This window comes from Pantherophis guttatus, chromosome 14 (genome assembly GCF_059756535.1).
Source record: "Pantherophis guttatus breed Tessera chromosome 14, ASM5975653v1, whole genome shotgun sequence".
Classification (NCBI taxonomy): Eukaryota; Metazoa; Chordata; class Lepidosauria; order Squamata; family Colubridae; genus Pantherophis; species Pantherophis guttatus.
Genome location: NC_142076.1, coordinates 11,722,529 through 11,744,476, shown reverse-complemented (window position 1 = coordinate 11,744,476; position 21,948 = coordinate 11,722,529). Strand labels below are relative to the sequence as shown.

The window sequence follows — 21,948 nt, the reverse complement described above, 5'->3', positions numbered from 1 at the left end:
CACAATTATGGAACGTAGCCCTCCTCCTCCTCAAGCTGGTAGTTGAAATTTCATCCTGCATCCAGATTCATCATTTCCCCTCTCTTTTGTTGTTGTTGTTGTTTTTAGCATCCGTTTCCGATGAAGGCCGTGCAGAAGTGAACGGGCTCAAGGCCTCCCATTTTTTCAGCCTGGCCGAGTGCTTGAACGTCTCCGCAGTGCCTTTTGTCTGGCTATTCATACGCCCCCCGTGGTCACTGGGCGGGAGCTGTTGCAAAGCTGTGGTCTACGAGAGCCTCCGAAGAGAGTGTCAGCAGCGAAAAGTGAGCCGGCTTTTTTCGGTGTCTCTCAGTCTTTGATTTGCAGAACTTATGGTTGCCCAGAGTCATCGTCTTTTAATAACCCCATAATCCCTTGCGGGGCGGAGTCTGGGCAACTGAATGGAGCTGAGCGTTTACTGGCCGGATGCCCTTCCTGTCGCCAGTGCAGAGTTTTGTTCAGCAGATATATTCTCGATGTGTCCGGAGAGAGAAATATGTGCCTCTACCTAGACTTGAACTCACAGCCTCCTGATTGTGAGGCGAGAGCTCCACCTCTAGGCTACCACACCACTCATTAGGGTTGCCCAGAATGGGCGCAGTAATTTGCACTCAGGGAAATTAACATCTGTATGAATGTTCCAGCCACACATTGCAAATGCTGAAAAATCTTTGACGTGTTTTAAATTTCTAGTCCTTATTTCAGACCATAGATTGATAGGGTTTTGCTATGCCAAAGGAGCTACGAGTCTATATCCTAAAGCTGATAAAACCATAATCTAAACCACTGTTAGGCGCAAACAACCATGAAGAGTTCAATTAGCTGTTTTATAGCTCGAGTATATAAACAGGAATCTTCTGACTGACAGTTTGCACCTAAGTAAGACTAGATAGGGATGCGGTGGCTCAGTGGCTAAGATGCTGAGCTTGTCGATCGAAAGGTCGGCAGTTCAGCGGTTCGAATCCTGAGTGCCGCGTAATGGGGTGAGTTCCCATCACTTGTCCCAGCTTCTGCCAACCTAGCAGTTCGAAAGCAGGTAATAAAAAATGCAAGTAGAAAAATAGGGACCACCTTTGATGGGAAGGGAACAGCGTTCCGTGCGCCTTTGGTGTTTAGTCATGCCGGCCACATGACCACGGAGACATCTTCGGACAGCGCTGACTCTTCAACTTTGAAACGGAGTGAGCACCGCCCCCTAGAGTCGGGAACGACTAGCACATATGTGCGAGGGGAATCTTTACCTTTAAGACTAGATACGGTTCTGCAGCATTCAAGAGGAGTCAGATTTCACACTTTTGTGCCCACATAGGGATTCCAGACTAAGTCCCCATTTGACTCCTGCCCTTGACGCAACCAATCTCTCTGCAACAATCAGGGTTTTTAAATTTTTCAGACCCCTGAACAGTGGCAACATTATTTTAAAATTATAATGACCTGGTTCATTTACGTGACTGTTCTCAGATTAATTTGCAGTAGTAATGAAAAAGAACCTATCTTAGCAAGCTCAGAAGAAAAAAAAATCATAAGACAGTTCTGAAAATGTTGATTACTAGTTTCTCTTTATATTAAATGTGTCCTTCATCCATCCATCCCACTTTGATCTTTCTGTAGACTCAACGAGGATCGATTCTCTACTGTTTGGCAAAAGTTTTGAGTCTCTTTGAGGTAAGGACCATTTCATTGTCCACTCTGCAATCAGGTGTTGGAAGTATCTTTTGAGTTTTGATGCTCTGAATGACAGAGCATCGAACAGGTTGTATCTTTGAAAGCAACCATGATTGGGCTGCGACTTGGTCGTTGTGTGAAGCAGTCGCTAAGTGGAAAATCGCGTGAATGTGACAGCTTTCGTTTTTCTTATTCCCCTGACCTTTCAAATGCTTACTCCAGCACCGGGGATAATTAACAAGAGAGTTAATCTCTGTATTTACATTTATTGGAGAGGAAGGTATTACAAGAAAGTAAGTAGGCACTTACCGAGGAAGACACATCCAAAGGAATGTGCTGGCACCAGCAGCTGCGAACACGCTATGCAAAACATCTCAGTGTATTTCCCTTTGTGTGGCTGCTTACTCTCTTGCAATCCCTTCCTCTCCAAACTCTACACTGTTGGGTGGGCTGGGTGAGAAAAACAATAGCTCAGACATAGGGACAATACATATTGTCTGTAATGGTGAACTCATGGTGAGGGAGTTCACCATAACTCAGGAGGTTATCTTTTTCAGCTCCATCCTATCCCATATTCCTGTTCCCAAAATTCCTATAAATGACATTGTTGAATCAAAGGGGCCCAGAGTGTGTCAACCAAGAAAGGATCAGATCAACCAGGCAGATTACGGCTGTTTCATGATGCTGAGCTGTTGTGTGTTTTTAATTTTTTTGTGTTTAATGGTCACATATGTGAACTTGGCAGCTATATGCACCGTATTTTTCAGACTAAGACGCACCTAAATTTAGAGGAAGAAAAAAAAATTTTTTTTTGCCTCCACGCGTCCCGTTTCCGCCCTCCCCGGCCCCCAGAACCACTTTGCAGGCCAAAAACAGTCCCGTTTTTGGCCTCCTGAACAGTGGTGGGATTCACATTTTTTTACTACCGGTTCTGTGGCGTGGCATTGTTTGGTGGGTGTGGCAGGAGAAGGATACTGTAAAATCTCCATTCCCTCCCCAATCCAGGGGAAGGTTACTGCAAAATCTCCATTCCCTTCCCTCTCCAGGGGAAGGATACTGTAAAATCCCCATTCCCTCCCCACTCCAGGGGAAGGATACTGCAAAATCCCCATTTCCTCCCGATCTGCTGGGACTCGGGAGGCAGAGAATAGATGGGGGCGGGGCCAGTCAGAGGTGGTATTTACCGGTTCTCTGAACTACTCAAAATTTCCGCTACCGGTTCTCCAGAACTGCTCAGAACCTGCTGAAACCCACCTCTGCTCCTGAACCCTCCGCTCGTCCAATTTTCGCAAAAAATGCGTCCATTTTTTGGCCTTCAGAAAGCTTCTGGGGGCCGGGGAGTGCAAAAATACAATGCCCAGAGGGTTTGGGAGCCCAAAAACTGTATAAGACCCACCAAAATTTTCACCCGCTTTTGGGGTGGGGGGAGAGAAAAAGTGCAGCTTATACTCTGAAAAATACGATACCTTGAAATTTAAAACAAAATAAAATCCAGTCTTGCATCCAGAACTGTTAAAAGTGATGTGATTCCCAGAACAAAGCCATATTCCCCCTTCCTTTTATTAGGATGAAGGGAAGAGGAAGGAAGCCCTGGAGATGTTTGAAGACTCCTCAAAACATGGCTGCTTGCACAGCTCTTACCTCTTGTGGCAAAATAACCAAAGAGCTGCGGTGAGTTCAAAACGTTTGGTGTAAGAGACTGCAACGCGAAGGGGCTTCCGGGAGGAGTTCACCTGTGAACGCCTGTGAGGATAAGGGAGAAGGTGTGACGACTTCCTTTCTTACAGATGTCAGATCCTGGCCGATACCTCCAGAGCCTCAGACAACTGAGGGACTACGCAGCCAAAGGTTCTTGGGAAGCTCAGGTACGGCCCACTGGTTCCAGGAACAAAGTTATTTTCACTTTGTAAAGAGATGTGACCTGTGACTTCAATGGATGAAGAGAAGAGATCGCGGCTTCTAGCTCTGCTTTACAGAGTCGTCCTGGCTTCGGAGCTTCTTGGCGGGCTGACTGGGGAACTCTCACCCTCCAAGCCTCTGGAATTATTCCAGAGGACTTCGGGGAGCTCTACTCTCACCCACCGGCTCTCCTCTCCTTCTTTTCCCGAAGGGGAGGTTTTTCAGCCGCCAGACAGCTGATTTGCGCTGTCAAAGGGGCTTGTACGAAGACACAGGGCTGGCGGTCTAAGGAGACCGTCCACGAAGCCTGCGGTGCCAACCAGAAGTCCCTAAAATTGGTGGTTTTGAGGGCTGAGGGAAAAAGATGTTGCCCAAGACAGTGATGGTGAACCTTTTTGGCACCTGGTGCCAAAAAGGTCACACGGAAATGTTGCATGTGTGTGCTCGTCGGGACTGCGTTGGAAAAGCCAAGCTTCTGTGTTGTAGCACGCATGCGCACCCGACAAAACAGCTGGCTGACACGCATGTGCACCTCGGTTTTCAGCACTGCCGCACGCACGAAGGACAGCTGATCGTCACGCGTGCATGCACGCTAGAAACCCAGAAAACAAACAGGCAAGGCCGCGCGTGCTGGGCGACATGGCTTTGTGTGTGCCACTTTGGGCACGCGTGCCATAGGTTCGCCATCACGGGCCTAAGGGAACAATCAGATAACAGAGGCAGGAGCCTTCAGTCAGCTAATGGAGGGAGGGAGCCGTCTAAATGGATCAAGCCGTTAAAAGTGACGGCGGAATTTTGTACTTTCACACTTGCAAGATTCTGTTAATGTAGCTTTACAGTTAAGTAGAATTAGCTCATTTGGTTGTTTTTCCTGTCTGGTTTAGCCGGCAAGGCTCTGTTCTGACCTAGGCTTCCTGAGTCAGTAAACCACGAGTAGTCCCAAAAACCTGTTTTATTTTTAACAGCTGTGAATTCTGTTCATTCACAGATGAGTCCCACATAGTTATAAAGAGTCCTTCGGGATAAGGCTGATAATCACCCACCTTTTATCTTCTTTGACACGCTGCTAAAGACCTCATTGGCAAAGCCATACGGAGTCCAGAATCAAACAGAGCTTCAGACTTTAAACTGCACAGAATTAACAACGTTGCTTCCTGCAAAGGCCCATTTACCTTTGCTCCTCTAAGTCTTATGGGAGGGGCCAATCATCTCCAAGCTCTACTCCTGATTCGTCCCTTTTGTTTTAAGTGTTCTTACCTTCTGGCAGCTCTGCGCATGCGCACACTGGGAACATGCTCCCCCTCTGCCTCGCTAAGATCCTACTCTGGAGGCTCCGGAGGCAGCACGTACCTCCCAGATGGCCCTTTTGCTGCCTCCAATGCAGAGCCCTCATCAGAGCCTGCCCCAGACTCCAGGACTGGCCCATGTTCCTCCCCAGCCTCCTCACTGTCCGACTCTGCTGCCACCTCCACAGGCTGCTGGCGGACCACAACAAGCTGATATCAATCTTGCATGTCTGAAGGTACCAATCTCCCACCGTCACTTTTAACAGCCTGATCCATTCGAATGGGTGCTTCTTAAGCTTCTTTCTCTGACCGTTAAGTCATGGAGGCTCCCCCTCTCTTCTCTGAATTGTTCCCTAGGCAGCAGCTCTTTTCTATCAAGGCCATTCTCATACACCCGTGATGGTGAACCTATGGCACGCGTGCCGGAAGTGGCATGCAGAGCCATTTCTCCAGGCACGCGAGCTGTTGCTCTTCCAGGGTCCGACGTGCTGGCCAGCTGGTCTTCACGCATGTGGGAGCGCCTGAAACCAAAAGAGCAGCTGCCCAGTGCGTCTGCATGCGCCGGGCAGCTGCTCTTCCGGTGTCCAGCATGCCCACCAACCAGCTAGTCTTCATGCGCACATGTGTGCCAGAAACCAGAAAGGGGGGTGGGGTCTGTGTGACGCAGCCTTGGAATGGAGGGTGGCTTGTTAACCTTTTAATCTTCTGCATTTTAACAAATTTTTATTTTTAGTTGGAAGTTTTCATTTGTTCTTGACTCTTTTGTTTTTAACCTGTGTTTTGGTTTTTGTGTTGATTAATGTTGCAAGCAGGGGTGAAATCCAGCAGGTTCTGACAGGTTCTGGGGAACCGGTAGTGGAAATTTTGAGTAGTTCGGAGAGCTGGCAAATACCACCTCTGGATGGGCTCAGAGTGGGGAGGGAATGGGGATTTTGCAATATCCTTCCCCCAAGAGTGGGGAAGGAATGGAGAGTTTGCAGTATCCTTCCCCTGCCACACCCACCAAGCCACACCACGCCCACCCGAACCGGTAGTAAAAAAATTTGGATTTCACCACTGCATGAACCATAGCAAAGCAGGCCCCACAGTCTCCCAGAGTTTGCCCAACGTTCATTGTGTCAAGGACACCATCTAAATATCTCATCCTCTGCCATCTCCTTCTCCTTTCGCCCTCTTCTCCTTTCCCAACATTAGGGTCTTTGTCAAGGAGTCCTCTCTTCTCATTAGGTAGCCAGAGTATTTGAGCTTCAGGATCTGTCCCTCAGGGTTGATTTCCTTCAAGCTGAAGCTCCGTTGTCTTACCTCGAGTTGCTTTTCTACCTTGCGCAGATCACCCTTGCCAAAGCTTGCCGGAACGGAAATCAACTGGGATTGGAAAGCAAGACGTCCATCGAGATGATCTCCCAGTTTTTCCAGGCCTCCGTCCCTCTGAGCAAGCAAAGCATTTTCACTGTCCAGAAGGGCATGAATGAGACGATGAGGTAAAGACGTCCATCCTGCTGTTTTTGTCATTTATTTATTCAATTTATATGCCATCCATTGAGTGACCCTGGGTGTTTGTGGCCTGCCAGTGGCCAGCAAAACTGGCAGCAGATTCGGACAGTGAGGAGGTTGGGGAGGAACATGGGCCAGTCCTGGAGTCTGGGGAAGGCTCTGATGAGGGCTCTGCGTCTGAGGCAGAGAGGGAGCCAGGGCCGTCTGACATTTATCAGCTGCCTTCGGAATTAGACATCAGTCAGGCAGATGAACAGCTGGAGCCTGTTCCCAGTGTGCGCATGCGCAGAGTTGCCAGACGAAGGGAACAGCTAAAGAACAAGGGTCGACTTGGGAGTAAGGCCACAGGTGGACGAGGAAGGGCCCCTCCCAGAGGGAATAAAAGAGGAGTGAAAGGGGAGGGGAGTTTGCAGGAGACAATTAGTTCATTCCGACATCCTTGCCAAGTATTGTGGCCTCTGAAAGATATTGGCCTGGCCACTCTCCAAGCCTGATAAAGGCTTGAAAGACTGTGAGAGAGAAAAGACTTTGCTGGAGGGAAATTCACTGTAAATCAAATAAAAGGTGTTTATCGGGACGAGGATTCGGTTTCGTGTTGCTAGGGAAGCCTAGATCAAAACACTGGGCAGCTTAATTAGCTGGACCAGCAGGTTTTATCAAACCCCCTTTAGAAAACTTAAGTTGTTGGGTTTTTTTTTATTAACTTGGAATTTTAATCTCTCGTTGGGGGTGGGGGCAGGAAAACATCATTTTATTAATTGCTGCTTGGTTACCGGTTGCTTCTGAAACAGTCTGGAGCTCAAAGTAGGTTTTAAAAGGTTGAGATCTCACAAAATTTAGAACCTCACCCGGTTTCTGCCAGTCTTTAAAAAAAAAAAACATTAGGCTGAACATGGTTTTGGGGTTTCTATTTGGGATTGAAACCGGATTCCTGAGCATCCTAAAACACCACGTGGCCACTCGTTGTGCTAAAAACGTGCAAGAAATGGTCTCCATTGCTAAATGGTGAAAATAAGTATCAGTCTCAATATGCTAAAATGTGATTATTTTTTTTTAGGGAAATGATTTAGAGTTTTATGTCACAAAGTTAGTGCAGATTTTTTAAAAAATCATGTGCGAGGTGCCATATAGGTAATCCTCAGTTACAACCATTTGTTTAGCAACTGGCGATCAATTTCTTAGCACAGGGGTCTGCCACCTTAAACACTCAGAGAGCCATTTGGAGCCGTTTCCCACAGAAAAGAAAACACCGGAGCCACAAAACCCTTCCTGTGCCTGACTATTTCTTGAGCGGCCACAAAACTAGCATATGTAGTTGAATTAAACGTTCTGTTTTCTTCTGAAACTTTTCATTTCTTGGATTTATCCATGGTTGGCCTACCGGGGGTTGAAAAGCTCAATAAATCGCGTTCTGGCGGGTGTCACATTGACGGTTGTGACGCCTATTTTGAGTGACAGGGAGCCGCAGCAGAGAGGTGAAAGAGCCATATGCGGCTCCAGAGCCACAGGTTGCTGACCCCTGTTAGCATCTATTGAAAAGGAGGTGATAAGTAGTTAATTTTAGTTTGTTCAGTCATCCCTCTTTCATTTTTTAAAATTCTGTTTATTTACTTATGAAGAAATCTTTAAAAGAATATTTTTTAAAAAAGAAAAATGACTGATGAAAGAAGCACCATGGGATAATGGATTCCCATCCGACAGCAAAGATGAATTGTTGTGACCCCGACTCCCGAGCCTATCCTAACAGAGGAAGAGGACTCAGAAGGTGATGGGGAGGAACTGACAAGGCCTCCCTCTCCAGGACCCTCCTCTCTGGCAATGCCTCAGGTTCCATCCGAAGGCCAAGAGGAACAGCCTGGGATATGCCAGAAGGAAAGCATATCGGAACAACAACAGATAGGGAGCGAGGAGGATGAATCCTGGCTTGATCCCAGGCAGCGTCGGAGGGAGAAGCATGCGCAGCAACGGAAGAGGCGTGGGAGGGCCAGAGATTGAGCTGAGTCATGGAGTCACGCCCCACCAGGAATAAAAGTGGGTGGGATTGCTCTTCAGGCTTTGTGACGGACAAAGTTAAACCCTGAAAGTCACAACGTTATCTCTGAAATTCGGCTTGGATATATTTTGGACTGAACATTGACTAAACTCTTGTCTCGTGGATAATTTGTTGCTCCTGGAACAGACTGAAGATAAGTCCTCTTCTGCTTTATGGGAGTGAAACCTGCCTTGGCAGGCATTCGGCAGTTTGCTGCCAAAACCTTGGTCTGCCAAGAATTCTAATCTGTTTACCTAATAAAATATTGGCAGGCGTGCTTGGTATTACGTTTGCCTGTGTGAGGAAGGGGAACAGAACATGAATGTCTAACTGCTTTATTTCATTATTTTATTTTATTTGTTCTTTTAGATACATTTTGGTTGATTGGCTGGTAGAAGTTGCCACCATGAAGGATTTCTCCAGCCTCTGCCTTCACATGACCATTGGCTGTGTGGATCGGTACTTGAAATTAAGATCTGTGCCCCGGGCTCGGCTGCAGCTTTTAGGGATTGCATGCATGGTTATTTGCACGCGGTAAGCCCTGTAGCTCTTGGGGATGCTGGGGGTGGCTTGGTCTGGTTTTGCCAATTCTTGTTTATTGGGGTTTGCAACAGAGTCTAACCACTATGGCAGTAGAGCCTATGCATTTTGCTGCATAAGTGGAAAACATGAGGACTCAGGAACAGAATAGAATAAAGAATGAATAGAATAGAATAGAATAGAATAGAATAGAGAATGAATAGAATAGAATAGAGAATGAATAGAATAGAATAAAGAATGAATAGAATAGCATAAAGAATGAATAGAGAATGAATAGAATAGAATAAAGAATGAATAGAATAGAGAATGAATAGAATAGAATAAAGAATGAATAGAATAGAATAAAGAATGAATAGAATAGAATAGAATAGAATAGAATAGAATAGAATAGAATAGAGAATGAATAGAATAGAATAGAATAAAGAATAGCCTGCGAGGCTGACAGGAGCTATCTGAAAGATAACCGGTATATTTTGCTGTGAATTCAGGCCCTTTCAAATACTGCTCGAGCACATGCCTTGAAGTTAAGCTTTGCTAAGATTTTGATGCGTTTTAGTTCCTCTCCGCTTCTGCCCTTAAAAAAAAAAAAAAAATCACACTAAGCCTTGGTGATTTAGCTGCTTTCTGGAAAGGGGCAGGTTAGTAAGGAAAGGGCCCCCCACCCCCGCTATTTCTTCCGTGATGTTGGCCTTTCAGGCAAACCGCTCTTGCGTTGCAGCTTCGTGAGCAAAGAGATTCTGACGATTCGCGAAGCGGTTTGGTTAACAGACAACACGTACAAGTACGAAGACCTTGTGAGGATGATGGGGGAGATCATCTCTGCCCTGGAAGGCAGGATAAAGGTAAACTTGTACAGAGAGGATGGACTTGGCTTTAAAATGGATACCTATGAGACCGCCTTCTGCTACCAATAACCTCCCATCGGCCAGTACGCTCCCACAGAGAGGGTCTCCTCCGGGTGCCGTCGATCAGGCAATGTCGACTGGCGACCCCCAGGGGGAGAGTCTTCTCTGTGGGGGCACCTGCCCTCTGGAACGAATTGCCCCTGGAGATTCGGAGGATCCCGGACCTATGCACCTTCCGCCGCGCCCTCAAGACTCTTTTATTCCAACAAGCCGGGCTGGCCTAATTCCAATTTTTTTCAACTTTTAATATTTTTAATTTTTAACACTTGAGGTTTAAAAATGGGTTTTTAATTAGTTACGGGCCATATTGTTTAATATATATTTTAAATTGTTATTAAATTTTCTATTTGTGTGTTCTTATTCTGGCTGTACACCGCTCTGAGTCCTTCAGGAGAAGGGCGGTATATAAATTCAAATAAATAAATAAATAAATAAAATAAAAGCATTGTGATTATAAAGTTGAGGACTTACCTGTTCAGTCGTTCCTCCTAGCAATGTTAGAAGAAGTGAGGTACTTGGAGGATATTTTGGACATGAATGTCATATGTGATCTCTTTATCGCCGCATGAAAAAAATATTGAAGAAATCCCACTCCTTTGAATTTTCCCAATGCTGTTTGATTCTGCTGTGATTTTCTCAGCTCAGATTCAAAATTTAAACCTTGTTTCCTTCCTTCCTTCCTTCCTTCCTTCCTTCCTTCCTTCCTTCCTTCCTTCCTTCCTTCCTTCCTTCCTTCATCTCCTTCATCTCCTTCATCTCCTTCCTTCTATCCATGTCCTTCCTTCCTCTATTCATGTCCTTCCTTTCCATTTCCTTCCTTCTTTCCCTGTCCTCCCTTCCTCCCTCCCTTCCTTCCTCTATTCATCTCCTTCCTTCTTTCCATGTCCTCCCTCCCTCCTTCTATTCATCTCACTTCTTTCTATGTCCTTCCTCCCTCCCTCCCTTCCTTTATTCATCTCCTTCCTTCTTTCCATGTTCTCCCTCCCTCCCTCCCTTCCTCTATTCATCTCCCTTCTGTCCATGTCCTCCCTCCCTCCCTTTATTCATCTTCCTTCTATTCATATCCTTCATTCCTCTATTCATCTTCTTTCTATCCATGCCCTGCCTCCCTCCCTCCCTTCCTTCCTCTATTCATCTCTTTCCTTCTATCCATTGCCTGCCTACCTGCCTGCAGGTGTTTAATTTATAAAACCGAATAACCCAGGAGTCTGTGGAGATTCTCAGTCATCCAGGTCATGGTTATCTCAAAAAAGCTTTTATTTTCAAGAGACAACTGGGCTTGTTGGTTTCTCTTGGAAGGCGTTTCGCTTCTCATCGGATGAGACATCTTCCAAGTAAAAGCAAGAAAGTCCCAAGTTGCCTCTTGGGGGGGGGGGGGGAAATTCTTTGGGACAAATAACCCAGAAGGGAACCAGAAACTGGTGTTCATGCATTTTGGACTTTAAAACATATTGCACCAGCCGTGGGCAATTTAGAAATTGAAGAAGTCGAAACTGTCCCGAAGTCTTAAAAAAAATAAAACACCAAATCTATTTAAACATTTAAAATAAATATAACAACTCAGAAGATGTCATCTGGAGACTAACGGTTCTTCTTAAGATCTTGCCCAGGTTAGGAACCTGTTTTGACTTCCTGTTTTCCTTTTTTTATATATATATATTTGTTTTTTTAAAAAAGATTCCTACGATTGTTGACTATAAGGAAGTGCTGCTGAACGTGGTCTCGCTGGAGAGCAGGACGGCCTCCCTGTACAGCTTCATCTGTGAACTTTCCCTCCTAAACACAGGCCTTTGCGGCTACTCCCCGGCCCGTTTGTCTGCAGCGGCTTTGTTGCTAGCAAAAGTGTTGCACAGACAAGGTGAGTTCCGATCCGAACAAAGACCCCACAGTTGGTTTGTTACTTTGCTGTGAGTTTAATATTATGTGAACAAACTGATCCAATAAGTTCACTAAGCACTTATTGTATACAAAGAGAAAATGTATAAAAGGTAAAGTTTTTTTACGTGCTTTCGAACTGCTAGGTTGGCAGAAGCTGGGACAAGTGACGGGAGCTCACCCCATTACGCGGCACTAGGGATTCGAACTGCTGAACTGCCGACCTTTCGATCAACAAGCTCAGCGTTTTAGCCACTGAGCTAAAATATATAAATAAAATAATGTAAAACAATTTTTTTTTTATGCTTGGCAACTGACTCACGTTTCTGACGGTTGCATTGTCCTGGAGTTGTAGGATCACTTTTGGAGATCTTCTGACAAGCAAAATCAATAGGGGAAGCCAGATTCATTTAACGACCACACGAGCCACTTAACTGTGTTGATTTGCTTAATGACTGTGACGAGAGGTCATAAAATGGGAGCACGGTTCGCTTTACGACTGTCTTGCTTAGCGGCAGAAATGCCGGGCTCAATTGTGTGGTCTGCTTGTATTCCCGAGTGGAGATAAAGTTAAGCTTAAATTGTGCAGAAGGTTAAAAAAAAAATAGCAATATTGATATGTGTTTTTTTGGGTTTTTTTTTTCCGTTTGTCCTGTCTCCAGCTCGTCCTTGGACTAGCCAGTTAACGGAAAATACAGGATTTTCCCTCGAAGAGCTGATTCCCTGTGTGCTGAGTCTCCACAAGAAATGGTAAACCTTTTGGGCAGGGAAAGGATTTCACAAAACTGGAACTTCATTGAGTGATGGGTTGGGTTTCTCTTTCCATTGAGAAAAATAACAAGACGTGCTCTCAATTCAATTCAACCTTTATTATCAATGCACAACACCAGTACAATGAGATTGGCTGAGCCTCCCTTCATGCATACACACACACCCCCCAACATAAATACATATCAATAACTCACAGTGGAAGAAAGAAAATCCCTAACCCAATAAATCATACTAACAACACACAATCCTCTATAGCGGGGGTCAGCAACCTGCGGCTCTGGAGCTTCATGTGGCTCTTTCACTCCTCTACTGCGGCCCCCCTGTCACTCAAAATATTTTATTTATTTATTTATTTTTAAATTTTTATACCGCCCTTCTCCCTGAGGACTCAGGGCGGTGAACAGCCAAGTAAAAACATAAACTACAAACATTAAAATACAATTAAGAAGATATATATAAATTTGGCCCCATGATTAAAAACAATAACAAACAATTAAAAACATTTTAAAAAGTGTTAGGCCAGCCCGGCTTGCTGGAAAAAGAAGGTTTTAAGGGCACGGCGGAAGGCACAACCACCAATGTGCGACACCCCACCGGCACGCAATTTATTGAGCTTTTCAACCCCCGATAGCCCAACCGCGGATAAATCCAAGAAAAGAAAAGTTTCAGAAGAAAACTGAACATTTAATTCAGCTACATATGCTAGTTTTGTGGCCGCTCGAGAAATAGTCAGGCACGGGGAGGGTTTTGTGCAGGGGTGAAATTCAAAATTTTTCCCTACCGGTTCTGTGGACGTGGCATGGTGGGTGTGGCAGGGGAAGGGTATTGCAAAATCTCCATTCCCACCCTAGTCTGGGACCAATCAGAGGTGGTATTTGCTGGTTCTCCGAACTACTCAAAATGTCTCCGGAACCTGTTAGAACCTGCTGGATTTCACCCCTGGTTTTGTGGCTCCCGGTACTTTCTTTTCTGTGGGAAACAGGTCCAAATGGCTCTTTGAGTGTTTAAGGTTGCAGACCCCTGCCCTATACATATATGTGCGTAACATTGCATTATTAATATATTGCACCAATATGGACATGTTGCACCATAACTATAGTAACTATCATTACTACATGCTTATGATGTTATGTTGCATTGAGGAGTCTGACAGCCCACAGATAAAAGCTGTTCTCTAAATCAGGCAAGAGCTGATCCCAATAAAGGAGAATATTTGTAGCTCAGGGTTGAAATGAGAGGTCCTTGGTGCTCTCTGAGCTTGGTGGTTTTCTCGTAGATGTTTCATTATCCAACTTGGTAACATCATCAGTGTTTGGGGGAGGAGGACTGTGGGTCCTTGGTGCTCTCTGAGCTTGGTTGTATTTATACAGATGTTTCGTGACCCAACTAAGTAACGCCATCAGTGCTAGAAGGGAGTTGGGTTTATATATTACGGTAGTGGCTTGATCTGTCCGTATGGGTGGGAGACCCAGAGCAAGCCACTAATATATAAAATGAGCCGACCCCACTCCCTTCTAGCACTGATGATGTTACCCAGTGTCAGGTTTCGATGCTATCTCAAAATAAAGGAATTTCCAAACTGCTGACCTTTAAGGAAATTTTCTCTTTATTGAGCATAGTGATCTGTCCCTGGCTCTTGCGCGGTCAGTACTGACCTTTGCCCCCCAATCCCTCCCTTTCCGATCTCTAATTCTCTGCATCTCATTGGCTATCTTCCAAGCCACTTTCCTCATCCCTTCTCCGTCAGGTCACAGGAATGTCCCCCTCCTCCCATCTCCGAGGAGACAGAATCTTCAAAGGAATTAAGTAGGCAAAAGTTCAAGTTTCTCCTCTCCTTATATATGTCAGTGCTGGGACGCTGACACCCAGTTTGTTTGTTTATTTATTTATTTATTAAAATTTATATGCCGCCCTTCTTCCGGACGACTCGGGGCGGCTCACAACCATCACGTAAAGTAAAAACAATAACAATAACAATAAATAAAGTTTAAAAAAATACCAAAAAAAAGTGTGGGTCATGAAACGTCCATAAGAAAACAGCCAAGCTCAGAGACCACCAAGGACACCCCACCCACCCACCTAAGGGCTGATCTCGGTGTGAGTTCCTCCTACTGGGGGGATTGTTATCAGGTAGAAATGATAACCAGGTTACCTGGGAACGGGAGGCTGCAGCCAAACTTACCTGGAGATCCCAGGCCAGGGAAAGTGAAGGAATTCTGATACCCGTGGCTATTTTGGACATTCATGGAGATGGTTTTTCTCTTCCCAGCTTCCATGAAGATGCTCCCAAAGATTACAGGCAGGTATCCCTGACTGCTGTGAAGCAAAGATTTGAGGATAAGCGCTACGAAGAAATTGGAAAAGAAGAGGTAGGCTAGGTGGAGAAATCGTGGGAGGGAGGGATTTTGGGCCGCATCCAGTCCATGGGGTGCTTAGATCTGGCCCACGGGGTCACCCTGGAAACAGTAAAAGACTGGCCCATGGTGCCTCTGCCAGTGAAAACAGCTCGGGAGGGCCGTGCACAGCCCTTCCGGGCTCCTTTTTCAGCCGCGACGGCCCTCTGCCAGCAAAAATGGGCCCCTGGGGCTGCAGGAGGCCATTGCAGCCAAAAACAGGGCTCGAGGGGCGCGCTTGGCCCCCTCGAGCTCCGTTTTCGTTGGCAGAAGGCTATCAAAACAAACTCAAAACAAAAGGAGAAATGTTTGAGAACAAAAGGGACAGGAAAGAGGAAAGACAAAGAAAAAGGGAAGACGGGAAGAGAGCAAGGAAGGGAAGATGAGAAAAGAGGGAAGGAAGAAGAAAGGAGAATGAAGAGGGAAGGAGGAAGGAAGGAGATTATAATGAGAGTGAGGAGGGGGGGTCTGAGGGGAAGTCCTGCCTCAGCACTTGGCCACCACAGGTACCCCCGACACGAGTGATGCTGAGCTGGCCACACACCCCCTAGCCATGCCCACCCCCCAAAAAACCAAACAACCCTGATGCAGCCCTCAATGAAATCGAGTTTGACACCCCTGTTCTAGGTGATGAGCTACAGCCAGCTCTGCTCCCTGCTAGGAGTGAAACAGGAAGACCCGGAGCCTGGATCTTCGTACGTGAACGCGGTGGAGACCTTCCTGACTTCCCCATCTGGAAAACGTTCTAAAAGGCAAGTTCGGGACTTCGCTTACTTCCAGTTGAATTGGCAGGAGGGTGGACACTGCAGGGGCAGCTGGAATTCGGTCTCCAAACTCCAAACAGGAACAGGAGTTGCTTTGGGCCGAGCTGGTGGTTCTAGGTTCTAGGTCCGTGATGGCGAATCTATGGCACACGTGCCACAGATGGCACGCGGAGCCATATTGTTGGGCACACGAGCGTTGCCCTAGTTCAACTCTGGCACGCATATATGTGCCGGTCAGCTGATTTTCGGGCCTTCTGGGCCCACCGGAAGTCAGCAAACAGGGTATTTCCAGCCTCTGAGGGCCTCAGACACAATTAGCACTTTTTTTTTTTTAAATTTTAATTTGATTTATATGCCGCCCTTCTCCGGAGACTCAGGGCGGCTTACAATGTGCTCAGCAATAGCCTTCATCCTTTTGTAGATTTATACAAAGTCATCTTATTGCCCCCACAACTGGGTCCTCAATTTACCTACCTTAGAAAGGATGGAAGGCTGAGTCGACCTTGAGCCTTGGCGAGATTCGAACCTGCACTAATTGCAGGCAGCTGGTCTTAATAACCAGCTTAATAACAGGGTGCCTTAGACCACTGTACTACCAAGGCTTTAACCACCTCTCCCCCAAATCCCACCCAGGAGGACCCTTAAGCTTATCAGGGAATTTATGAAATTGCCTAACTAAGGTGTCTGCCTGAACATCCCAACTCTTCACGCACGTGGCTTCAGATAAGGGGTATCCCTTCCAATGAACCAAATATTGCAAACGTCCCCTCTGCAATCTAGAGTCCAAAATCTTCTTCACCTCGTAATGAGTCTCACCCTGCACTACGATCGGCTTTGGGGGAGCAGCAGGTTGAGGTCTCAATTTAGATCCCACAGCCACCTAGATTGTAAAAAAACAAAACAAAAAAAACCAGGTTATATTCCAGTTCATGGGGTGGGATGGACATAAAGAAAAATGTCTATCCCGCCCAGATGGATCTGCAGATGAATCTACAGTCATGCTATTGCAAAGCCCCACCTCCTTTTTACATGCATTTGCATGATCTGGTTGCAGTGGCCATCTTGAATCTTCTCACATGTGCCTACAAGCACCAGGCCTTGGATTTGGACCGCCTTTCTACATCTCCAGATGTAGAATCTCATCCTTCCCTCAGGTCTTCTGACCAAGAGGGTCATTCATGGTGTGTTCCCTTCACAGGAGGAGGGAAGACAGCATCCAGGAGGACCGGGGTAGCTTTGTTACTACCCCCACGGCGGAATTGTCCACTCAGGAAGAAAGTCTTCTGGATAATTTTCTGGATTGGAGCTTGGATGCTTGTTCAGGCTATGAAGGAGATCAAGAAAGCGAAGGCGAGAAGGAGGGAGAAGGTAAGGAGCCCGTTTCTCTCCTCTAATGTTATCTCCATTGTAAAAATGCAAGTTTCAGGATGTCCTTTGTTCTTGTTCTTTTGTGCCTGGATCATAATTTCATTAATGCAGCTTTGGATACAGGTGGTCTCTTGAGTTAACAGTTCTGTTTCTAACTCCATCTTTAATTCAAATTTGTGCTTAAGTCAGAACTCGCACTTGCAGGCTGCCTATTGCAGAATATTTTTGACTTAATCATTGGTCTAGCCATCATTCGTAATTATAACAGCATTTTTAAAAAGTGACAACTAGTCCGTGCACTTAACAATCATTGCAGACCAGTGCTGTTGTAACTTCGAACGGTCACTAAACGAATGCTTGTAAGTCAAGGACTACCTGTAACATAAAAGGGAAGTAAACCTTTTGCTGAATTTTGTTGTTGATTTATTTTAGGGAAATCCACTTGGCTGGCTCTAAAACACAAAAGCAAATTGCCCTGGCCTAATTTTGAATTCCTCACGTGTGTTTGACTGGAGCAGAAGTGGCAGAACCTGGGGGTGGAGTCAAAAGAGGGTTCAGCCTAGAATCTCTATGTAGCCACAAATCTCCTTGAGTGCCATCTTAACTACAGTTAGATGCTAACCGTTCATTGAGAAGATTCCTTTGCATAGGAATGAAGAATAATAAATCAGTTTAATTGGACCTTCACATGTAGACCTGGTCTTCTGGGTCTGATTTGGACTGTTGTGGTTCACTGGCAGTCGAATCAGATGAGTCAGAGGAGATGGAGATGGGGGCCTGCGGAGAGAGAGAGAGAGAGAACTGTTTTCAGGGCCTGAGCTGAGGGAGGGGGAGGAACAGCTGGGGCCTGTCCCAGATGTGTGTATGGTATGCACAGACTGTGTCAGAACACTGACCATCTTATTTTAAGAGTTTTTCTTCTTCTGTTTCCCCCGCGGTATAGTTACAGCTCCTACTGGAATTCTAGATGGAACTCTACCGCCTCAGGACCTCAGGAAGCCTTGCTGTTGCCAAGAATCCAGCGATGATGAGAGCCTTCCCCAAGAAGGATGTCAGTACATCTTCAAGGATTATGACCATCATCCCAACAAGGAGGAGAGCAAGTTCGCCATCGTGCAAGCCTCTCCCGGGGAAGCCAGTTCGGGCTACGCCTCGGTCAATAGTACCAGCCCTCCTTCTGCTACCAACGGCAACTTCAGCACATTTCTCAAAGCCAATGGTTTGGGGCAACCACTGAGGCTGGCGAAGGATAAAATCCTACCGCTGCCTTCGCGCTCAGAATCATGTTTACATTCTGCCAACGGCCGGCCGAGCAGGAGACAAGCCAAGCGGAAGAACGTGACGCCATACAGTGAAGAAGAGAAGAGCCACTTAGGTTTCTTAAGCCTTTGAAGGCGGTGTGAAAGCCGGAAGTTCGTTGAAGCTTGAACCTTTAGAGGCTGTTTCTCAGAACGTCAGAATCCTTCAAAGCATGAGAAGTTGTTGTACCAAGTATCTTGGATGTTGTGGGGCATCACTCTCTACGCCACTTCCCATGGTAGTTCCTGACTCCCCTAACACAACGGTCAACTTTTCTTGAGGTTGTTGCCCTCGCTACATCCCACCACGATAGCCAAATCAAAAGTGAAGGTGCTAAGACATGCAACCCAAGACATGGAAGACATACCTCTCCTCCAAGACCAAATCATAGTCTTTCCCAGGAGATGTTGGGCTTGCTTGTGTGCCAGATAAGGTTAACCAAGTCAATCTTGGTTCACGTTCCACATCGTACAGCTCAGCGCTTCACCCCGATCTTCTTACAAATTCGGAAGAAATTCTCTATAAATTTATCTCTTTCCCTTGCTATTAGAGCAACTTCTCCATGAAATGAAGAAGACCAGATTAGTATGCACATACAAATAGACCCTTGGCCATCTTCTGAAATAGAAATATCTCATTGATGGATCTTCTCTGTAGATCTTGATAAAAGGTGGGCTGGATATTGTAGTCTGGACCTCATCTTGAGAGGGTGTGGAGCACTGTTTTCTTGGCAGCTTGGAACTGTCCAGTCTTATTTTGATGAAGGGGGGATACTACCTCGTTCAAACTCTTGGTTATCTCAAATTGTTTTTTCTAATGTGACCCCTTTTTTTCCAAGTCGGTGAAGCTACTCGAGGGCACCAGGTTAGGAGAAGGATGGTCTGGAGCAACATTTCTCAACCTCATCCATTTTAAAACGCACGGACTTCCAACTCCCAGAATTCCCCAGCCAGTTGAAGTCCGCACGTTTTAAAATGGATGAGGTTGAGAAATACTGCCCTGTAACCAGATTCTGCCATTCAATGAAGAATAGGCCGTGATTGTTTACCAATTTTTTTCCCCGTATAGTTGATGTTTCCTGCCTTTCTGTTCAAAATGATCAACGTGACTTGTGGACGAGTGTCATAAAGTTATTTAGCAAATGCATCCTATCCTTTACTGTTTCTTAACAACGTTCTTTCCCAAGTGTTCCTTTGCCATTGTGTTATTTCCTTCTTTGCTTGCTCCTTACTATTGTGTTATGTCCTTCTTTGCTTGCTCCTTACTTTCTTTGATTTTACTTGTTCCTTTCCTCCTAAAAATGCACGCCCATGGCCACACAACTGTGACGACAACAGTGTTCTGTGGAGCAAGGGGGACCCAGGTTTTGTGACCTTAGTTTGTTTGTTTGTGTTGGAAACATCACAGTTAAAACAAGGCATATGACATGAAATTTAAAATATAAAAAAAACCAAGATTAAAACGTACAAATTAAACAGTTCTTGTCTTGGAATTAGCAACATTAATTGTGTTCTATCATGTTGCCATGAGGTCCTAAAGTATACACTGTTCGGGGCACAAAGGACAGGTATACAATATGTAGTGTTTTTCTGCATGTCACCACAATCGCAAAGAGCACAATCTTTGCGATTGTGAGCCCGTTGATGGAAATGACGCCCGCGTTGATCAATTTAATAGGGTAGAAATTTTGAAAAACCCTAAAAAAAAGAATAGGTTGAGGTCAATAAGCAGAGCCCACAAGTTGTCGAATATGTAATATGGCATTTTAAATGGGCTTGAATGAACTTGAAGAAACAAACCACTTTCTTTTCGAGTTGAATGATCACTGTAAAACAACCACCTTTCCATCTTTACGTGACCAGGAGACCCTGAAATAATGTTTTTTGTTTTTTAGTTATTTGTTGTATTGTCCAATTGGGGCCTGGAGAAAAAAAAATGTATTTTTTTCAATGAATTATGCCTCCATAAACTGTCTACCAAGATTTTAAAAAAGGCTTGTGTTTGAAGACTGCGTGAATTTGAGGAATATTGGACCTGGTCAATGTTTTCTTTTTTTAAAAAAAGAGATTAATGTTAATGAACGTTCATGTTGGCTAGTGATTTTTTTATATATAAAAATGAACTTTGTATACAAACTCCTGAGTCTTTATGATGCATCACTTTGAAGTGTTTCAATATCTTAATGGGGTGGGTGAATTATAATCACAAAAGTTGTTTTAGCCTTGACACAACGAGCCTGAAAAGTCAGGTTAAACTGGCATGCTTAACCATGCTCGGTGGTTCAATGGGTTTGCTTTGTACAGTGCTCCACTTATGGCCTGTTGTGACCTAGGCTTACTGAGTCATTATAAGACACAATTGGTCCCAAATAAACCTATTTTATTGTAACAGCTGAGAATTACATTCATTCCCAGCTGAGTCCCAATTAGTTACAAAACAAGTCCTTCCAAAGAAGTCCTTCGGGATAATCACCAGCCTTTACCTTCTTTGACACAGGCCTTACTTGGCAAAGCCCCATGAAGTTCAGAAACAAACGAGATGCCGACTGGAAATAGAGTTAGCAACGTTGCTTTCCTGCAAAAAGGCCCAAGTGCCTTTGTTTCTCTTTTAAGCCTTATGGGTGGGGCCAATCATCTCCTGGCCTTACTCCCAAGTTGTCCCTTTTGCTTTAGCTGCTCTTGCCTTCTGGCAGCTCTGCACATGCATGCACTAGGAATAGGCTCTTCCTGTTCCTCTGCCTCCCTACTTTCCGACTTGGGGTTCCGGAGTCCGCGCATCACTCCCAGATGGCCCTGGCCCCATCTTTGCCTCCGACGCAGAGCCCTTGTCTGGGCCTTCCCCAGACTCCAGGACTGGCCCATGTTCCTCTCCAGCTTCCTCACTGTCTGACTCCACTGCCAGCTCCGCAGGCTGTTGGTGGACCACAACATGGCCACCTGCATTTATGGCAGCCACAGAATGGATGCTTTACCTCCCTATAAAGCAGACACACAACCTTCAGCCACTGTAAATGGTCACACACAAACACATTCCCATGATCACATTACTGCATGTTGGGTGCTTGGTAATTGGTCATTGAGACTGCAGCGCTCTGCAATCACATGACTGATTTTGCCAGTTATCAGCAAATCACCCATTGAAATGAATGGATTTGCACTTATGTTGTCCCCAATTCAGGTCTGAGTCTGGTGCCGAGGCCAATGAAGGATGCCAGACATGAGGTGTCTCCTTTGCGTATTCCAGATCCTAGATGGGGAAAATAGGGCAATAAGTTAAAAGTACAGAATACACTTGACCCCCTGATGGTTTCATTCACACATTCCAGGCTCCAAAGAGGAAAATATAGGCCCCATATATTGTGTTTTATCTTACAAAAATGAAAGATTGTGTTTATGACACATCCACCCCCTAGTGGCTCCTGGGTGTAACTGCAGGTTCAATGGGGAATCTATTATTTGTGGGCAAAATAGGATGAAAGAATATGGACGTTCATCGACTTGAGTTATTTATTGGGAAAAATTGAGATAAAAATCAAAAGTCATTGGCCGCCTCAGAGCTCGGTGCCCAGTTTGGTTTTTTTTAGTGAGGAAAATAGGGGAGAAAAAATGCATTTGGTACGTTCTGCCCCTGGTGGCTGAC

The 21,948-nt window shown here is 45.5% G+C and overlaps 1 protein-coding gene across 1 annotated transcript in view; it reads left to right on the top strand.

Moving 5' to 3' along the window:
* CCNF (cyclin F) overlaps positions 1-20,444 on the top strand; it is a 29,189-nt gene extending 8,745 nt beyond the window's left edge. Inside the window, exons 5-17 of the mRNA XM_034430307.3 lie at positions 109-302; positions 1,630-1,683; positions 3,250-3,354; positions 3,471-3,548; positions 6,198-6,349; positions 8,764-8,928; positions 9,653-9,776; positions 11,517-11,697; positions 12,377-12,464; positions 14,755-14,854; positions 15,506-15,630; positions 16,841-17,010; positions 17,954-20,444. Of these exons, the coding sequence (XP_034286198.2) occupies positions 109-302; positions 1,630-1,683; positions 3,250-3,354; positions 3,471-3,548; positions 6,198-6,349; positions 8,764-8,928; positions 9,653-9,776; positions 11,517-11,697; positions 12,377-12,464; positions 14,755-14,854; positions 15,506-15,630; positions 16,841-17,010; positions 17,954-18,402 (1,985 nt within the window). The 3' untranslated portion in view covers positions 18,403-20,444. The remainder of the gene's footprint in view (positions 1-108; positions 303-1,629; positions 1,684-3,249; positions 3,355-3,470; positions 3,549-6,197; positions 6,350-8,763; positions 8,929-9,652; positions 9,777-11,516; positions 11,698-12,376; positions 12,465-14,754; positions 14,855-15,505; positions 15,631-16,840; positions 17,011-17,953) is intronic.
* The last annotated feature ends 1,504 nt before the right edge of the window (positions 20,445-21,948 follow it).